The 19,222-nt window shown below is 44.7% G+C and overlaps 1 protein-coding gene across 1 annotated transcript in view; it reads right to left on the reverse strand.

The window, feature by feature from the left end:
- LOC125284340 (NACHT, LRR and PYD domains-containing protein 1 homolog) overlaps window positions 1-19,222 on the reverse strand; it is a 70,590-nt gene that overhangs the window by 16,731 nt on the left and 34,637 nt on the right. Inside the window, exons 13-17 of the mRNA XM_048228255.1 lie at window positions 9,988-10,073; window positions 9,549-9,635; window positions 7,994-8,161; window positions 7,174-7,257; window positions 5,756-5,887 (exon numbers count right to left, since the gene is read on the reverse strand). Of these exons, the coding sequence (XP_048084212.1) occupies window positions 5,756-5,887; window positions 7,174-7,257; window positions 7,994-8,161; window positions 9,549-9,635; window positions 9,988-10,073 (557 nt within the window). The remainder of the gene's footprint in view (window positions 1-5,755; window positions 5,888-7,173; window positions 7,258-7,993; window positions 8,162-9,548; window positions 9,636-9,987; window positions 10,074-19,222) is intronic.

Below are 19,222 nucleotides of genomic sequence, written 5' to 3' on the forward strand. Positions count from 1 at the left end.
ATCTCAGTTCGGTTTTGCTTCCACATCATTTTTAATTCTCACCACATTATAGGGAACCACAATGAAAAGGGACATTGCCCAGCAACATTGCTCAAAAAGTTGCCACATGTATCATCAGCTTTAGGGGAATCAGTGATCGCTTCTCAGCCTCTCAACTTCTCAGTTTCCAAACTCAGTTTCCCTTGCCTGTTTACAGACTGTTGCCTTGGCGATTTGAAAACTACTGGATTACAAGTTGGTCATCTAACTTTTAGTCTGCATCAATCTCTCTCGCGTCGCTATCTCTCGTCAGCGTTTAATCCGTGCCTATATTATGGAACACTGACCATGCTAACCAATTGATCTGTGGACTACCAACGAGCGTGTACGGGACATGGACACCTTGCCTCGACACAGATTTACAGTGAACTGACCTGGTCATCCGGACAGTCCTCTCTGTAGTAGGCCTAGTCTTGTTGAGGTTTCTCCTGTTGTAGTTAGCAGCCACGCTAACAAGCAAGCTAGGGCGTTCCCAGCCGGACGCTCCTTTTTTGCCATGATTCTCATTAAATACTCTGCAGCTAAACTTCGGACTCTGACCTCTCCGAACTGCCTGGAGGTCATTACATCTCTCTGCTTACTACGTCGCCCCCACTACATGCACAGGGCTGCCCGCCATAAGTTTGTTTACATGGACAGTACACCAGCTGTTCCCGCAGTTAGGTGCCATGCTTCACTGCGGCAACGTCATCAAAACAAACCACGCCCACGTACCGTCAACGTGCGACCCCTGCTCTGTGTAAAAACAGCACTGTGACCCCTGTTGCTGCACTCAACAGGTAGAGCTTAGATCGGGCCCAAAAAATCAAGCCCGACCCTACCTGAGCCCGTGCACATTGTGCCCAAGCCCGACCCGGCCCGACACATTAACTGTAATTGATTAATAAGAGCCCGATTAATTAATAAGAGCCCGAGCCTGATTTAAACCCGACATTTTTTAAATACGTGGGCCATTATAACTGACGTTCTCAACTACAATTCCGAGCTGTTTGAGCTACAGAAATCCGTTTAGAATTATATTAATGAATAATGCAACGATGAAGAATGTAGGCTAAACTATGTTTGTTTATTCAGAATGGAAAGGGTTGCAAATGTATCCGAATGAAGAAACGTAAGCCACTTACAACGTAAAATTATGTCCCTGCAGCAAAACTCAACGCATTTCTCTGTGAGGGCTTGCCTCGCTCTCAGGTGTATGCTTGAAGAAGTGACAAAAGAGGACATTGAAGGCTGGCTATCATTATTTCTGCCATGGCAAGCCTGCTTCATGTTCAACTTAAAGTCTTTTTGCTGTCATAGGTGAACATCGTGCGCACTTAATGCACGCAACAAAGCATACCTGACAAATGCATACCTCCGACTTTTCTCCAAACTTGCTCGAAGTTATTTCTCCTGTTTTCATTTTTTTTCTTTACATCTTCAAGCTTCACGTTGCACTTAAGCTACACAATACAGCACAGCAGTGAGCTACACAATACAGCACAGCAGTGAGCTGCACAATACAGCACAGCAGTGAGCTACACAATACAGCACAGCAGGCCCGGTGGGATGCGTGAGCTACACAATACAGCACAGCAGGCCCGGTGGGATGCGTGAGCTACACAATACAGCACAGCAGTGAGCTACACAATACAGCACAGCAGTGAGCTACACAATACAGCACAGCAGTGAGCTACACAATACAGCACAGCAGGCCCGGTGTGATGCGTGAGCTACACAATACAGCACAGCAGTGAGCTACACAATACAGCACAGCAGTGAGCTACACAATACAGCACAGCAGTGAGCTGCACAATACAGCACAGCAGGTCGGTGTGATCGTGAGCTACAATACAATACAGCACAGCAGGCCGGTGTGATCGTGGAGCTACACAATACAGCACAGCAGGCCCGATTGTGATCGTGAGCTACACAATACAGCACAGCAGTGAGCTACACAATACAGCACAGCAGGCCGATTGGGATCGTGAGCTACACAATACAGCACAGCAGGCCCGATTGTGATGCGTCGCGAGTGGAGAAGCTTCGCGCGCGACCGCGTGTTATTAGATGACATTACAAATGACATTTTGTAACTCTGAGCCTAACTTGTATAACTTTGTATACACTTGTTACTTAGGCCTACTTTGATAAATATATAATATTAAGTCTGACTATGGCATAGCTTTAGCTCCCCACCCAAGTAGGCTAATGATTAAAAAAAAAAAAAAGCTTGATCAAGGACCCGGCCCGGCCCGCCCGAGGATAGTGGCTGGAAATATCAGCCCGGGTCGGGTCAAGTTCGGGCTTAGGCTCGGGCAGAGAATCTAAACTCTACAAGGGCTGCAACATTCATGTTGCTGAACATGCGCTCACTAAATAACAAATCCCTACTCATCTGACATCATTTTGGAAAAGGAAACTGGACTTTTTATGTCTGACGGAGACATGGCAGAGCCAGCAGGATTTTCTAACTCTCAACCATTCTACTCCCCCAGACTATGTATACATCCAAAAGCCTCGTAGCTTGGGCCGTGGTAGTGTGTTAGCTGTCATTCACAGATCTGATTTACAGGTCAAAGAATTTCCAGTCAACCCCACCTCATTTGAGTGCCTCCACTTTGCACTGGCAGGCGCCGCACAGCTCCAGGGGGTACTTGTCTACCAGCCTCCTAAAAAAGTCTCCACCCACTTCCTGCCAGAGCTCTCTGGGTTGCTTGCCCCCATCTGCCCCATGTCCCCGTCAACCATTCTCCTGGGTGATTTTAACATCCATGTGGACTCTGATAGATACTCTGATACAACATGTGCATAGCCCAACCCATGCCAAAAGACACACCCTAGACCTTGTTTGCTCCAATGGAATAACACCCTTCCACCTCCAATGTGATGACCTGGCTAGATCGGACCACCTAGCCATTACATTTTCAGTTTCCCTACCGGAAAACCAAACGTGTGTGCACGCCTTTGCTGTCCTCCACCCTAGCGACCCACCTGGCCACCCCCTCTCCTAACACCTCAGTGGACGGTCTGGTTGAACATTACAACACTGCTCTCTCCCTCAGTTTGGACTCAGTTGCCCCTCCCATAACCCGATTGGTCTCCTTCTCTCGCCCCACTCCCTGGGTCACTCCTGAGCTTCGCCTCAGAAAGGCAACTGGACGCTGGCTAGAGAGGTGCTACAAAAAGTCTGGCCTCACTGTACACCTTGAGGCTTTCAAAGACCACATCAGGGGCTATAAGGAGGCTCTCTTTAAGGCAAAGACACTCTGCTACTCCACGCTCATTAATAACCAACAAAATCACCCCAAAATGCTTTTCTCAACCATCAACCGACTCTTGCGCCCCCCTGACGCCCCCCAACCCCCTGATGCAGTGGGCCTGTGCTCCAGGTTCCTGGACTTCTTTGATAGCAAAGTGGAAGCCATCCACACGGAGCTGCAATGCCCTCCTCCACCCTCTTCTACTATCCACCAATGCCCTCCTGCCATCCACGAGCAGCTGCAATGCCCTCCTCCACCCTCTTCGGCTATCCACCATCCAGGTGCCGACACCCCCGATGCACACCAGTCGTGGCTCAACACCCCCACCCCTACTACCCACCCATCGGAGTGCTGTCTCTCTTCCTTCACCAAGCTGGACATCAACCAGGTGCATGCCTTGATGTCCAAAGCAAAGGGCTCGTCCAGCAAGCTGGATCCAATGCCTATCACCCTGGTGAAGGCTTGTCTCCCTGTCCTCTGTCCCACAATTGCCTCCATCATAAATTGCTCACTGGACTCTGGTGTGGTGCCTGCAGGCTTCAAAACAGCCGCAGTCATTCCCACCCTGAAAAAGCCTGGCCTGGATCCTGACGACCCGAACAACTATCGTCCGATCTCCAACCTTCCTTTCCTCAGTAAAATCCTGGAAAGAGCAGTGGCTGCCCAGCTCCAACACCACATGTCCCACCATGAGCTCTTTGAACCCCTCCAGTCTGCCTTCAGAACCCACCACAGTACCGAGACTGCCCTCAATAAAATCACCAATAACCTTCTAACTGCTGCCGACAAAGGCCTCATCTTCATGCTCATCCTCCTTGACCTCTCAGCTGCCTTTGACACAGTTTCCCACACCATCCTCCTCAACCGCCTCTCTGAGCTCAGTGGCCTCAGTGGCACAGCTCTTTCATGGTTTCAGTCCTATCTATCTAACCGCAAACAGTATGTCATCCTCAAGGACGCTAACTCCATCTTGGCCTCAGTTAACCATGGTGTCCCCCAGGGATCTGTGCTCGGCCCCCCCTTTTTCACCATATACATTCTCCCCTTGGGTCAAATTATACGTCACCACGGTCTCAGCTTCCATTGCTATGCTGATGACACCCAACTGTACATCAGCACCAAACCCTCAACTCAGCTTCCACCTGAACCACTTGTCAACTGTTTGCAGAACTTAAAAACTGGATGACCTCTAATCTTCTCAAACTGAATAACAGTAAAGCTGAGCTCATGGTGGTGGCTCCTAAGGCACTGCTCAGGAAGGTTGAGGATCTTCTCCTGGACGTGGATGGCTGTTCCATTGCCCCATCCCCTGAAGTCCGCAACCTGGGCGTCATCCTGAACCCTACCCTATCATTCCAATCCCACATTAAAAACATCACAAAATCTGCATTGTATCACTTGAAAAACATCTCAAGACTTCGACTCAGTAACCGAAGTCCTCATCCACTGCTTCATCTCCACCCGTCTGGACTACTGCAATGCCATACTCATAGGTCTTCCCTCCAAGGCCCTGGACAGGCTGCAATATGTACAGAACTCAGCTGCCAAGGTCTTAACAGGTACTAAGCCCTGGCAGCACATCACACCAACCCTCATGCAGCTCCATTGGTTACCAGTCAAGTTCCTCATCATTTACAAAATCCTGCTTCTCACCTACAAGTCACTCCATGCTCTGGTCCCTAAATACCTTTCTGACCTACTTCACCCCTACACCCCTCTGCGGTTCCTCCGTGCAAATGTATGGATGACTTCGGTCAAAAAGGAAAGAAATGGACAGATTCGAACAAAGTAGGCTCTGGGATTATTACTTCACGTCAAGTTAAAACTGAAGGTGCACAGTCGGTAAGCTCCAATATCCAAAGTGGATGATTATAACAGGGTTTTCACTATTTAACAATAACAATTTAACAGTCTCATGAATAAGGTAATGTCGGGAAATATGCCACCGTGTGACACTGTAATGGGGGAAAACATGAAACTGTATAAGCATATTACGGTAAGCACCAAATTTGATACTGTAATGTTAATTTGTAACGTTTTGTGTAACCTACATGTATTTAGAACTAGGCCTACTACCGACATCGAGAAATATGCTGTTTCACCTTGTAGTGGCGCTCGACCTTAATACAGCCCTCCGGAGCGCGCAGCTGGAAAGGTGCTTAAAGGGCTTATTCAGGATTTTGGATATAGGACCTAATTTCCTCATTTTCAACACGTTTCATCCAGTCCTTCTAGTTGCAGAGTTCGCAGGTGCTAGGCTAGCATAAGTCAACAGTATGTGTTAGCCTGCCACTAAAAACAGTCTTACTCCAAAGTACACCCGAGGCAAATAAATTATAATGCCAGACAATCAATGTAAATATCTGTGAGTACGAGTATGTGCCCAGTATTGGGCCGATGCCAGTATCGGTATCGAGCCATCGCTAATTTAAAGCATCTGATCGCACATGAAAGGGACCCAGAAAAATACTCACTTTTCCTTTAACAGGTGGAACCTTCGGAACACTTCATCCAAGGCGATGTCTGCAGTCTCAAGCTCAGCCCGGAGCAGAAGTCCAGAGTTTTCTGATTCTGGAGACAAATCTCTCCAGTGATTCACAGCCAGCCTGAACCCAAGAGAGACGCGATGTTGGAATGACGATGTTGCCATGACAGGCATGAATCGGTCAGTGGATTACACTGAAGGGTCAAAATAAAACTGGACTGGATTTCAGGGAAGTGTAGCTGCTTATTTAGCATTACAGAGACATGAGGATAAATCAATCAAGGACCATAAATTTAAGGACAGATTATACAGCAGGGTGTCGCCCAAACGAGACTTACCACATAGCGTAGGCACACACACACACACACGTCAGTCATATGACCTACTATGCTATATGACCTTTTGTGGTGAGGGTGACTTCACAACAGATGTATTTTCCACTCAATTTGGAGGATGTTGTGACATTTACATATTTAAGCAACAACATCAGCTTCATCCTTTTATTCAGTTTAATTCAATTTAACAGATTACAGCAGCCTCATTGCACAGGGTAGCCTACAACGAAATTGGTTATAAGTCCTAAGTCCTTATAAATGCGTTCAATAAATACAATTAAATATATGTACCGGTAAAAGCAATAAGATGCTAGATGCTAAATACATTCAGGTAGTTATTACATCCAGACTCTCTTGTAAAGTACAGTAGTGACAGTTGTCATTTTTCCTTACTTAAGAGTAGATCTGAAAGGCTTTGTGAATAACTTTTAAGAGAAAACTCGTAGCTAAAATCTTTTAGTGTGATTTAGGAGTACTCCTAGTGGTAAGATAAAATGCTAAAAGTAGCTCCTAACTGGCAAATTTAGGAGAAACTCATACTAAGAGTAATTCTTGAAGCATTTTAGACCTAAAATTAGCACATAAGTCTGGAACAGCTTAGAAGAAGTCGAGAGGACTCCTAACTCACTATGACCTATTCACAAACAATCCTATCCTTTTTGTGGCATTTCACGTCGCAATGTTCTGAAATGGACATGTGGTTACAGGAGCTCTCAATCGTGAGGGAATAATTGTGCATTGAAGGTCTGACTAAGGGATGCAATAATGCCACCACCAAAACCATTCATTGCATGTAAACTAAATGTAACGTTTCATTGTATTTCAAATTAAAGTTTCTCCTCTTGTGAATGTACATGTCAGATTAATTTAAAACATGTTGCAAAGATAGGCCTCGCCTACTGCTTCAATCCGTAGTGTATTTCTGGGAGTGGACCTCTGGGGTTCGTCACAAAAGTGAAAAGGGTTGCATTTTGATGAGAGTTACGCTTTAAGTTCTCTGTAGTAATAACAGCCTGCAGTGTTGTGAATGTCGTACAGGAAAACTATGAAGAAGCATAAGTATGACGCTCACATGAAGTTGCTCTTTTCTCTTGTCAAAAAGATAGATGAGCAGAGGCTGTCTTCAGCTCTTATTTCCTCCCTAGACAGGTACACCCTGCCAACAAAACAGACATGTTAAACATTTCATTCACACGGTGTGCACAGGGCTCTGTGTGTGTTTGCAGATTTTAAATGTCTTTGTGTTTATGTGTGTTTATGTGTGTGTGTGTGTGTGTGTGTGTGTGTGTGTGTGTGTGTGTGTGTGTGTGTGTGTGTGTATGTGTGTGTGTTAAACACTTAATTCACTTGGCGTGCACAGGGTTCTGTGTGTGTTTCTAGATTGGAAATGTCTTCATGCTCCAAGAGCTAGATATCCCAGGGGTCCTATACATGCGCTGGGTTGGGCAGGTTGGTGTTGGTGCCTCACCCCAAATGCTCTCCTATCTGAGTGTGTGTGTGTGTGTGTGTGTGTGTGTATGTGTGTATGTGTGTGTTAAGTGTGTGTGTGTATGTGTGTGTGTGTGTGTGTGTGTGGTATGTGTGTGTGTGTGTGTGTGTGTGTGTGTGTGTGTGTGTAGTGTGTGTGTGTGTGTGTGTGTGTGTGTAGTGTGTGTGTGTGTATGTGTGTGTGTGTGTGTGTGTGTGTGTGTGTGTGTGTGTAGTGTGTGTGTGTGTGTAGTGTGTGTGTGTGTGTGTGTGTGTGTAGTGTGTGTGTGTGTGTGTGTGTGTTATTGTGTGTGTGTGTGTGTGTAGTGTGTGTGTGTGTGTGTGTGTGTGTGTGTAGTGTGTGTGTGTGTGGTGTGTGTGTGTGTGTGTGTGTGTGTGTGTGTGTGTGTGTGTTGGTGCCTCACCCCACATGCTCCCCTATCTGAGTGTGCTGAAAGAGGCGTTGGAGCGCGCGAGCGGCAGGGAGAGTGATGGTCTGCACGGCCAGCTCAACCTTCCCAACGGTCGCCTGCCTGGACAGAGCTCTCAGCAGCTGCTGCAGACCCTCATCAGACAGACCGCTGCCAAACAGCCTGGACAGTAGAGAACAAAACAAATCTCATGAAATCATTACGTGTGACACATAGAACAAGAAACAAGCCTCCACATGCCCACCACACCTCCACACACCACCACACACCACCACACCTAGACATACCACCACACCTCCACACACCTAGACATACCACCACACCTAGACATACCACCACACCTCCACACACCACACCTCCACCACACCTCCACACACCACCACACACCACACCTCCACACACCACCACACCTAGACATACCACCACACCTCCACACACCACCACACCTAGACATACCACCACACCTAGACATACCACCACACCTCCACACACCTCCACACACCACACACCATCAGACATACCACCACACCTAGACATACCACCACACCTCCACACACCACACCTCCACACACCACCACACCTCCACACACCACCACACCTAGACATACCACCACACCTCCACACACCTCCACACACCACCACACCTAGACATACCCACCACACGTAGAGTAGTAACACACACACGCCAAACCCACATACACACCGGCACACATTTGTCATGCTGTGATCTTGACCTGCTCATTTTTAGGTTACTACAGTGGTAGTGTGTGCCGAGTGTGGCAATTACTCCCAGTGGGGAGAGTGGCTACAATGTAGCAAAATACTGGCCTAGTGTGGCCAGGATGTGCCGGGTTCGGATTGTCTGTTTGAACTTTTATTTTGATTTATCAATAAACCGGTCATCTCAATCATTTACTTCCTTGTTTGTGTTTACTGTTCTCCATATTTAAGTTAACTAGTTACGCAGCCATATGCCCCTAGGCATTTTAACAACCAGGCGTAACATGACATAGAGAACACCACATCCAAACCCACTCACACTCTCATGCATACAGCACCAGACACAACAACACGCTTGCACACACATGCACACAACACCAAATACACTAACACACAAACCTACACACTAAGGGAGAGAACATCAAATCCACACACACACACACAAACTACCACTTAGTGAGAGAATAGGGAAAAACATTCCAAAATGGAGGTAAATCTGGGGGGCAAAGAACACCAAGTAGTTTTCCTCAGTATGGAACAACGAGAAGTGATGTCCCCATCCTCCCAAATGGGAGAATTCAGAGGGAAATTATAGGTAGTAAGACTTCATGCCTGAATACAAGTATTAGAAATCAGCCATCTCTTTGATCTCAGCAGGGAATGTGCTTGTACTGTAGCCTTCACATGAATGCTGAGTTTAAGTTTATCAGAAGTATAAGGAGTCCTTCCCTCAGGGCAGAGATAAGACCAACAACATTAGCACAGTGTAGGATAGTGTCTCCACTGAGTGTGTGTGTGTGTGTGTGGTATTTCATAGAGGAATCCTTACTGCAGTGTGTGCAGGGTGTCCCCTTCCCCCAGGGCAGAGACTAAATCACCAACATCAGCATCTGACAGGTCTGCTACTGCTTTCAACCTGCACAGGAAACACCTCATCAACAACTCACCAATCACCACACTCCTCTTACCCCACACAGGAAACACCTCATCACAACTCACCAATCACCACACTCCTCTTACCTCACACAGGAAACACCTAATCAACAACTCACCAATCACCACACTCCTCTTACCCCACACAGGAAACACCTCATCAACAACTCACCAATCACCACACTCCTCTTACCTCACACAGGAAACACCTCATCAACAACTCACCAATCACCACACACTCCTTTTACCTCAATCACCTCAGCTTATTACCAGCAGTAGCAATAATAATAGATAATACATCAAATAAAAATAGATAATAAGAATGAAAGACCCACTTTATCTGCTTACAACAGGACAGTTTAGGCAGCAGCTTGCGCAGCTCCTCTGCTGAGAGTATGTAGTCAGTTGGCTTCACAGATTCCTGTTTGGACAAACACAGACACAGAGAGAGAGAGAGAGAGACACACACACACACACACACACACATGCTTAGTCTACCTCTGGTGTTTGGCAGATGCTGATAAAACAGACCTGTCTGCTCTTCTTTCTGTGCTATGGTGCCAATGCTGCTGATCATGGAGTTACACTGGCTGCTTCTGCATGCTGCCCTCTAGCAGTGACGGGGCAGATAGCACCCAGCTAAACAACTCTCCCTGTTCCTAGTAAGCGGGACAGGCCTAAGTGTGACAAGCAGGACATGGGCCGGACACGGGCCTCTTTGCATCTTTGATATGATCAATTATCACCCAGAAAGATTAAATACTCATTGCGCCGCCTTGTCCATTAATTCCGTATATCGGGACACCTCGGCTTCACTGAATCCAATCACTCCAAATCCACACAGTAGCACAGCACCTTCTCATCCGCACATTACCTTTAAAGCACATTTCTTCTCATCCGCACATTACCTTTAAAACACAGTACCTTTAAAGCACATTACCTTCTCATCCGCACAGTACCTTTAAAGCACAGCACCTTCTCATCCGCACATTACCTTTAAAGCACAGCACCTTCTCATCCGCACATTACCTTTAAAGCACAGCACCTTCTCATCCGCACATTACCTTTAAAGCACAGCACCTTCTCATCCGCACAGTAGCACAGCACCTTCTCATCCGCACAGTACTTTAAAGCACAGTACCTTTAACCCTCTAGGCGCCACGGTCGACTTTTTTGTCGACAAGATGCGGTACTGAATAAAACGGCCGATTTAGTCAAATAGGGTGTCATATTTCGTTTGACCTCCACCCACTAGAAGGCAGACATGTTATACGTCCATCCCCCGAGTCCAAAAAGGGCATGCTTTAAACAAAACCTTTGAGCTACAGCATTGAATCAGTGCGTGCAATACGAGCTAGTGTGCGCAGTGAGCCACTTTATCAGAGCCGATATTGTCAACGTCAGCGGTATTTGCATTAGATTATCGTCTAATGGCATCAAAAAAGTTTACCTGAAATGAAGTGTTGGGTCTTCTATTCATGGACCCTGATTCTGAAGGGGAATATCTGCCTTCAGAAAATGACGGTGATTCGTTTAGTGAGGCTTCAGATTCAGATCCCCTGCCTTGCAATGATGCAGCTGGACAAAGTGAGAGTTTAGCTTACACCAAGCACAATGTTGAATCGTTTGCCCAATGTCAGTGGTGGGAATAATGTTTCACGGGGTTCGGAGTGTTCATCGGAAGTTAGCAGGGTGTTAGTGGTGTGGCTTAACGAGGCTGGAGGTAGCCTAATGTCCATGTAGCGCTAGCTTCTGTCTTCTGACCGTGTGCCTCTCCGCAATCGCGCTGACAGTAACGCAGGTGGAGCCTTTGTCTAATGCCACTGGGTATGTTAGGCGAGGTGGAAGTGCTCATAGAACAGTTAGGGGGGCGAGGGCAGTGTGGGGAGTCGCCATGAGAAATGACAGTAGGCCTAGTCCGAGCTGCGCAATTCTCTCCACTGATCGCGGCGCCAGGCAGATCTGGCTATGTTGCTCGCAGCAGGAGCAGAGGTGGTGACATCGGGCAGGAGAGCCATTAGGCCATGCATAGTCTATCCGCAAGATGATGGGAGCGCCCCCTGTATGGATGGGATATGGATATGGATAGTCATTATCTCTACAGCAAAGGCCTGCTACATAAAAAAAAAAATTGTCAGCCATTTATTATGACCGCCCGGTCATCATATAGGTTTAGACAGATTTTTGTTTTTGGTGGACATGTAACCCCACATGGATAGCATGGAACCATCGTTTTTCGTTTTGATCTGTAGCCCCCCCGCTGAATTGGACCCCGAAAGGAGGGTAGGGCAGACACAGTTTTCTGTGAATATCTCGAAAACCGTGGGGTTTAGGAGGACCATTTTTTTTGTATGTTGATCTCAAGGGGCCATGTCAACCCATTTCCATAACCACTCATTTCATGTATAGTGCCACCTAGTTAAACACAAAAAGTAAAAATGAGGTGGTGTAATTGAAGGTATCTGTGACCTAACATAGTCAAAACTGCACGAAATTGGAAGTGTAGGATCATTATGACACCCCTGTATGCACGCCAAGTTTTGTGGAATTCCGTTCATGGGGGGCCACACAATAAATGAATTTATGTTACTATACACCAACTGGCCTGTAGGTGGCGGAGACAGTTTTCTGTGAATATCTCGAGAACCGTGGGGCCTAGGGAGGTCCACCTTTTTTGTATGTTGGTCTTAAGGGGCATGTCAACCCATCCCATTACCACTTATTTCATGTATAAATACCTAGTTAAAAATTAAAAGCAAAAAAATTAGGTGTTTTTTCATCACAATATCTCCTGGCTGACAAGGTCAAAACTGCACAAAATTAAAAGTGTGTAGGATCATTATGACACCCTCTGAATGCATGCCAAGTTTTGTGTACTTTACTTCATGGGGGCCTTACAATAAAATAATTTATGTGTACATTTAGTGGCGTCCACCAACAAGGATTCGGGACACTGAAAGACCGGGTACACAAACTTGGTGGGCATGTACCCCACATGGATAGCATGGAACCCGTCATTTTTAGTTTTCATCTGCAGCCCCCCGCTGGACTGGACCCCGAAGGAGGGTGGGGCGAACAGTTCTCTGTGAATCTTTTATGGTATGTTGGTCTCAAGGGCCCACATCAACCTGGCTCATAATCACTCATTTGTGATTTGCCCCGGTAAAAAATGAAAATGCAATATTATTCTGCTTTAATCAGCCTCTATCTTCAGTTAAGATGTTCAGAACTGCACCAAATTTTTATGTGTATGATTGACCTGGCATTCTCTGGGGGTCTGGGGGTGTAGTGCCTTCCAGTAAGTCACTTCGGACGCCTCAGGGGTTTCAATAGTTTGTTCGTTCTTTATTCCAGTATTTCGTTTCGTTCGTCTCTATAAATAAACTAAATAAACTGACAAGTAACAAATACAAATACAATTGAAAACCATATGCCTGCTGGCGTTCCAACATCAAGTTCCAAACCAACTACCCAAGGATTCCTCCTTTCTCTACCTATATGCCACTAATTGGCACAGGTGTGTGCAATTTTAACTCCTTATGTGCCAAGGCCTTCCAAGGCCACAAGGTCATGTCACCAGCAGGGGTCATTAAATCAACTTAATCACGAGAATGTAATTAATGGCTCCTACACACCGGCCCTCTTATTGCTACCAGCTAAATAGGTACAATAACAAACTAAACTAAACACATGGAGCCATACATCATTCACGACCATACACAGGAATAAACCATCAATGTGGAGTCCTTCTTGTTCAGTGCATAACTTAAAAGGAAAGGTCCATTATGCCAAGAGAGGCATTGTGCATTTAAAAGTCCATTTCAGTGTGTATGTGTGTATTTGTATGAATGTGCGCATGTGTAATGCGTTACAAGACATTTCTTGCTTTCGGATAGTCCATAGTCCATGGTGCTGGCGTGTAAGATCAGTATACATGTTAGTTCCTACAAGGTAAAATAAACATTGCATATACATTGGACATTCATATCTACATGTCATTTTCCAACAATAAGCAAACCTTTGTGATCGGTCTGTCTATAACACTTGTCTTTTGTTTTTAAAGTCAAACTACTTAACAATTCCCTTTGAATCTTTCTTTGTGTCAATAACTCCCCCAACATCCAAGATCCCCTAGGGGCAGTAGGGTCTGCAATTAACACAATGTCACCATTTTATGTAGTTTATTTTCTTTTAAAACCATTTTTGTCTTTCTTGTAGGTTTGGAAGATACTCTCTAACCCATCTTTTCCAAAATATATCAGCTAAGTATTGTATTTGCTTCCATTTTTATGTCTACTATACACATCTGATTTCTGAAATAAGCCAATCGGTAATGTGGGTTGCCCTTTGAGAAGTAAAAGGTGGTTGGGCGTTAGAGGTTCGAGGTCATTTGGACTATCTGAATTTGTGGTAAGGGGGCGACTATTCATTATGGCTTCTACCTCACAGATGAAAGTGTGAAGGGATTCATCATCTAATATCTGATCCTTTGTCAGTGATAAAGTGTTTGTTTGACCTGTTTTATTAACCTCTCCCATACTCCTCCAAAGTGTGAAGCGGCAGGTGGGTTGTAAGTCCATTTTATGCCTTTTTGTTGCAGAGCAACTTGGAGTTTGTTGCTTTGGTTCCACTCCTTTATGGCATTCTTTAACTCACGGTCAGCTGAAGTCAGATTGGTGCCATTGTCAGATCTTATTTGCCGCGACTTGCCCTCGTCTGCTTATGAATCTGCGGATTGGCGTTGATACATGAATCAGTGTCAAGTGAATTGGCTATTTCCAAATGTATCGCTCGAGTTGTGAAACATGTAAAATGACACCATATCGTTTCACTTCACTGCGTCCTCTTTTTACTGTAATTGGACCAAAGAAGTCTGCTCCAACAAAGGTAAATGGTGGTAAATCTGGTGTTATTCTTTCTTTTGGCAAGTCGGCCATCTTTTGTTCTCCTAAGTTTGAATGTAGGCGTCTGCAGAACACACACTCAGACCGTATCTTTCTAGCAAGGGAATTTGCTGCTGGAATCCAGTACTGCTGTCGCAGTTTGGCCAACATATGGTTCCTTCCACAGTGGCCTAGTTGTTCATGGATGTGTTTTAACACAAGTTTGGACACATGATGGTGTTTTGGAAGAACCACAGGATGTTTTCGGTCCTCTGGCATAGCCATTCTGCTTAATCTCCCTCCTGTACGAAGTAATCCATCTTGCAGAATAGGATCAAGCTTACGAATGTGGCTCTGACGACTGACATGAGCGTTTTCCTTTTGCGAGGTTTTGATTTCTTCTGGAAATGCCTCCATTTGAGTAAAGCGCATTAAATTGCATTTTCTGCTCTTTTGACATCTTTTAAAGTAATCTGCTGTACATTCATACATTTTTTAACTGTTTGCATTTTTCTTTCCATCAGACATTGTTTCTCTGCATTTGAGTTCTTAATACTCATGTTGGTAAGTATTTCCTTTCTTTTCTGACTTAGTTGCAAGAGTATGTCTTTTAGCTTAAGTAGCCATGCTACTGCTCTGGTTAGATTGTTCCAATTTGAGTGATGGTGTATGAATGTGTGAGTAGGATTTTGTTCTTCCTTTACAATTAAGTTCATGCTAAGAACATCCTTCTTCACTTCCACATCATCATCATCATCTTCTTCTTCTTCTTCTTCATGTGTTTGTATGGTAATGTCAGAATTTGTCCATTCAGATTCATGACATTTGAGAAATTCTGGACCATTCAGCCAAACTTTCGAATTCAGAAGAGCACTGGCCTTGAGACCACGAGGACGCACAATCAGCTGGATTTTTGTTTTAGTGTTTATGTATCTCCATTGTTTTACCTTGGTCATTTCTCTGATTGCGTTCACTCTATTGGCCACAAATGTTTTAAATCTTTTGTTCTCATTCTGAATGTACTTCAATGTTGACGTACTATCTGTCCAGAAAATGGAGTTCTCAAGAGCAAGTTGTAACTCTGCTTTGATCAGTCTATCCATTAAGACTGCAAGCACTGCTGCAGTGAGTTCCATTCTTGGCATTGTAGTTTGTTTCAATGGTGCAACTCGTGATTTCCCATTAGAAATGAGGTGTGCACTTCATGTCCTGAATTTGAGAGACGAACGTCGCGGACACAACCATAACCACTTTCAGACGATCACTAAAGTGATGTAGTTGTGCAGATGTTATCGGACCAAAGTTCTTTGGCTTAAAACATCTGCTGACACTGAGCTCTCCAATGCAACTTAGACCTGCCATCCATTCATGCCACAGCTGTGTGTAGTGGTCTGGTAGGTCTTTGTCCCAGGCATAATTCTGCTTGCAAAGATCTTGCAGAATGTTCTTAGTAGTAAGGACGAATGGAGAGATGAAGCCAAGAGGATCGTATACCGAGGATATGATGGACAGTATTCCCCTTCGAGTACATGGCTGCAGTTTCAGGCTCACTGCAAAAGTGAGTTTGTCTCTTTCTATGTGCCACTGTATGCCAAGAGTTCTTTCTGTAGGAAGATCGCTGGATTCCAAGTCGAGGTCTTTGACCTCCTTTGCTCTGGCTGCTTGTGGGATGGACATTAGGACAGTTCTGCTGTTACTTATCCATTTGTGCAAACGAAAGCCTCCCATTGAGCAAGCTCTTTCAAGCTCTTTGCACAACGTCACAGCATCAGCTTCAGTGGCCACCGATTTCAAGCAATCATCCACATAAAAATCTTGCTTAATTGTTTCCACTGTTTCATGCAAAAAGAGATCTTTGAAATCTTCGGCAGTTTGTTTGAGGGCGAAACTTGCACAACTTGGCGAAGATGTTGCCCCGAATAAGTGCACTGTCATTCTGTGTTCTTTCAATGGTTGACCTGAGTCACCATTTGGCCACCATAGAAAACGCAAAAAGTCCACATGGTTCTCCATAACTCTCACCTGGTGAAACATGCTTTCCACGTCTGCCATAAGGGCGATTGGCTCTTGGCGGAAGCGCAACAGGACGCCTATCAGGTTACTGGTGAGATTTGGACCTTGTATCAATTTGCTGTTCAAGGATGTTCCCTGGAAGGATGCGGAACAATCGAATACAACTCTCAGGGAGCCCTTCTTTGGATGGTGCACTCCGTGATGTGGAATGTACCACACCTTTCCACTTTGGGTTTCTAGTTCATCAAAAGGCACCGCTTCTGCATGGCCCTTTTCAAGCATTCCTTCTAGAAATGCAGTATATTCTTTATGATATTGTTCATTCTTTTCAAATTTTCTTTTCAGAGACATAACACACTGCTGTGCCTGTTGGTAGTTGTTTGGCATCATTACGTCATTTTCTTTAAAGGGTAACGGTAAGTAATAATGACCATTTCTTAGTTCCTTTGAACTTTCCATCACAGACATGAACTGTTTGTCTTCAACTGACATCTCTGATTTCTCCTCAGCTGCCAGTTCTGGAAAATCCTGATGATACTGTTTAATCAACAAGTCATTCAAATCTGCTACAGATATGCGATTAACTACGGTACATGAGTGACTTCCTTGCATTTGGCATGTTGTTTCTTGCATGAGCCCATTGATGACCCATCCTAAGGGTGTTCGAACAGCATATGGCCCATTACCTCTACTGTTTATCACCTTCCAAGGCTCCATAAGCTTTGCAGCATTTGTGCCTATTAACAACTCAATGTCAGCGTCAATTGTGGAATTTTCACCTCAATGTAAGTATTTCCATTTGTCTATTGATTCTTGTGTTGGTATGTGTCGTTTTGAAACTGGTAATTTCGTTTGAGTGTAGACCTCTGGGAGTTCATGGTACAGCAGGCCTTCCATATTGCTGACTTCAAGACCAGAGACTATACTGCTGTGGACATTTTTCTCCTGTCCCATTGTGCACAAGAGTATTGTGGTGTTTTTACCAGAGATATTTAACTTTCTTTTCAATGAGTCTGTGCAAAATGTAGCTGAGCTACCAGGATCCAGAAATGCATGAGTATTTATGACTGTCTGAATTTGAGACTTTTACTTTCACTGGGACGATAGCAAGAGTGCATTGTTTCGATTTACCGACGCCTATTGGATCATCATCATTTACAGATACCATAGCACTACTCAGTGGTTTGTTTCCAGTTGCGACGCAGTCGCCTTTAATTCCATCTTTTTCTTTGCCAGTGTGAATGTGAAGGATGGTTGGGTGAGACAGAGAACATGTTTCACATTTCATTCTGTTTTTGCAGGTTTTGCCAACATGTCCCTTTGTTAGACAACCAAAGCACATCCCATTTACTTTCAGGAATTCTATTTTCTCACTGTTTGGTTTGGACTTAAACTTTTCACAATTTCCAAATGTGTGATTTCTTTCACAGAATAAGCAAGGCTTTTCAAGAGCACACTTATGTGTATTCAGTTTGTGTCCATATTGGGACTCGTTTGTTCAGTTTGTGTCCATATTGGGACTCGTTCCTTTTTATTTCAGGTGCCTGAGCAACTGTAGTGGCAAAGCTGGTCCTCCCACTAGGTTTGGTGAAGGTTTTTTGTGGTTTAGATCTTGACACTACTTTGCTCTCCGTTGGGTTGATGATGTCACCAAATATTGGATCTAGCATTGCTCTAGACTGTCTTTCAATAAAGTCTATCAAGTCCTTGAATGTTGCTCTGTGTTTGTTATCTTGCATGCTACACACATTTGCTCACCATCTATCTCAAGAGCCTAAATGGAAGTTTAGACACAATGAATCTTAAGTTGGTGGAACTTTCAAGCTCTTTTTAATCCATCAATGTCTTGCATTGTATTGTAGCAGCTATGTAAAAGAGAGCATAAGATCGCAGCCCATTGCCATCTTCTGGTTTGATGGTTGGCCAGTTCAAGGCTTTATTCATGTAAGCAGATGCTATTTTATAGCTGTTCCCAAAACTGTATTCTAGCTGCTTTTTAGCTTCCTTATACGCGACGGTAGGATCCATATGCATAAAGCTACTGACAAGGCTTCTGGGTTGGTCCCTTGTATACTGTTGTAAGTAGTATAGCCTGTCATCCATATTTGTAGTTTTATTCTCAACACATTGCTCAAATGCTTTGATGAAAGTCCTATATTGAAGAGCATCACCATCGAATATGGGAATTTCTCTATCTGGCAGAAGAGAGAGTGTTTGTTGTTTCACTAACATCTCAGTGATTTGAGTTTGTCTTTTTAATAGATCAGTGACGCTTGTATCATTGCCATTTGGGTGAATCTGGCTTCCTATTGGCACTGAGACGCTCAAATTTGCATTTTGTTGTGCACCTACAGTTTGCCTAGGTCCAGTTCGAGGAGCTGATCCTTCTCTCTGCGATCTCACTGGTCTTTGTACTGTTGCAGGGGTGTTATATTCCGTTGGTGTACGTCTTTGTATACGCCCGACACTGAACGTTGGTCTTCAGCTTCTCTGAATATTCTAACCTTTGCCTCTGCAGCAGCAAGTTCGAATCTATGACCATTTTTTCTCTTCGCGTGCTTTTTAATTTTAATGAGGATATTTGCTTCTTCGATATCAAGGTCAATTTTGTCATCCAAAGCCTGGGCGCCTTTGCTCTAATAGCCGCACATTCTGCTTCGCCTTTAGATGAGCG

The sequence above is a fragment of the Alosa alosa genome, chromosome 19 (genome assembly GCF_017589495.1).
Source record: "Alosa alosa isolate M-15738 ecotype Scorff River chromosome 19, AALO_Geno_1.1, whole genome shotgun sequence".
In the NCBI taxonomy this organism is placed as follows: Eukaryota; Metazoa; Chordata; class Actinopteri; order Clupeiformes; family Clupeidae; genus Alosa; species Alosa alosa.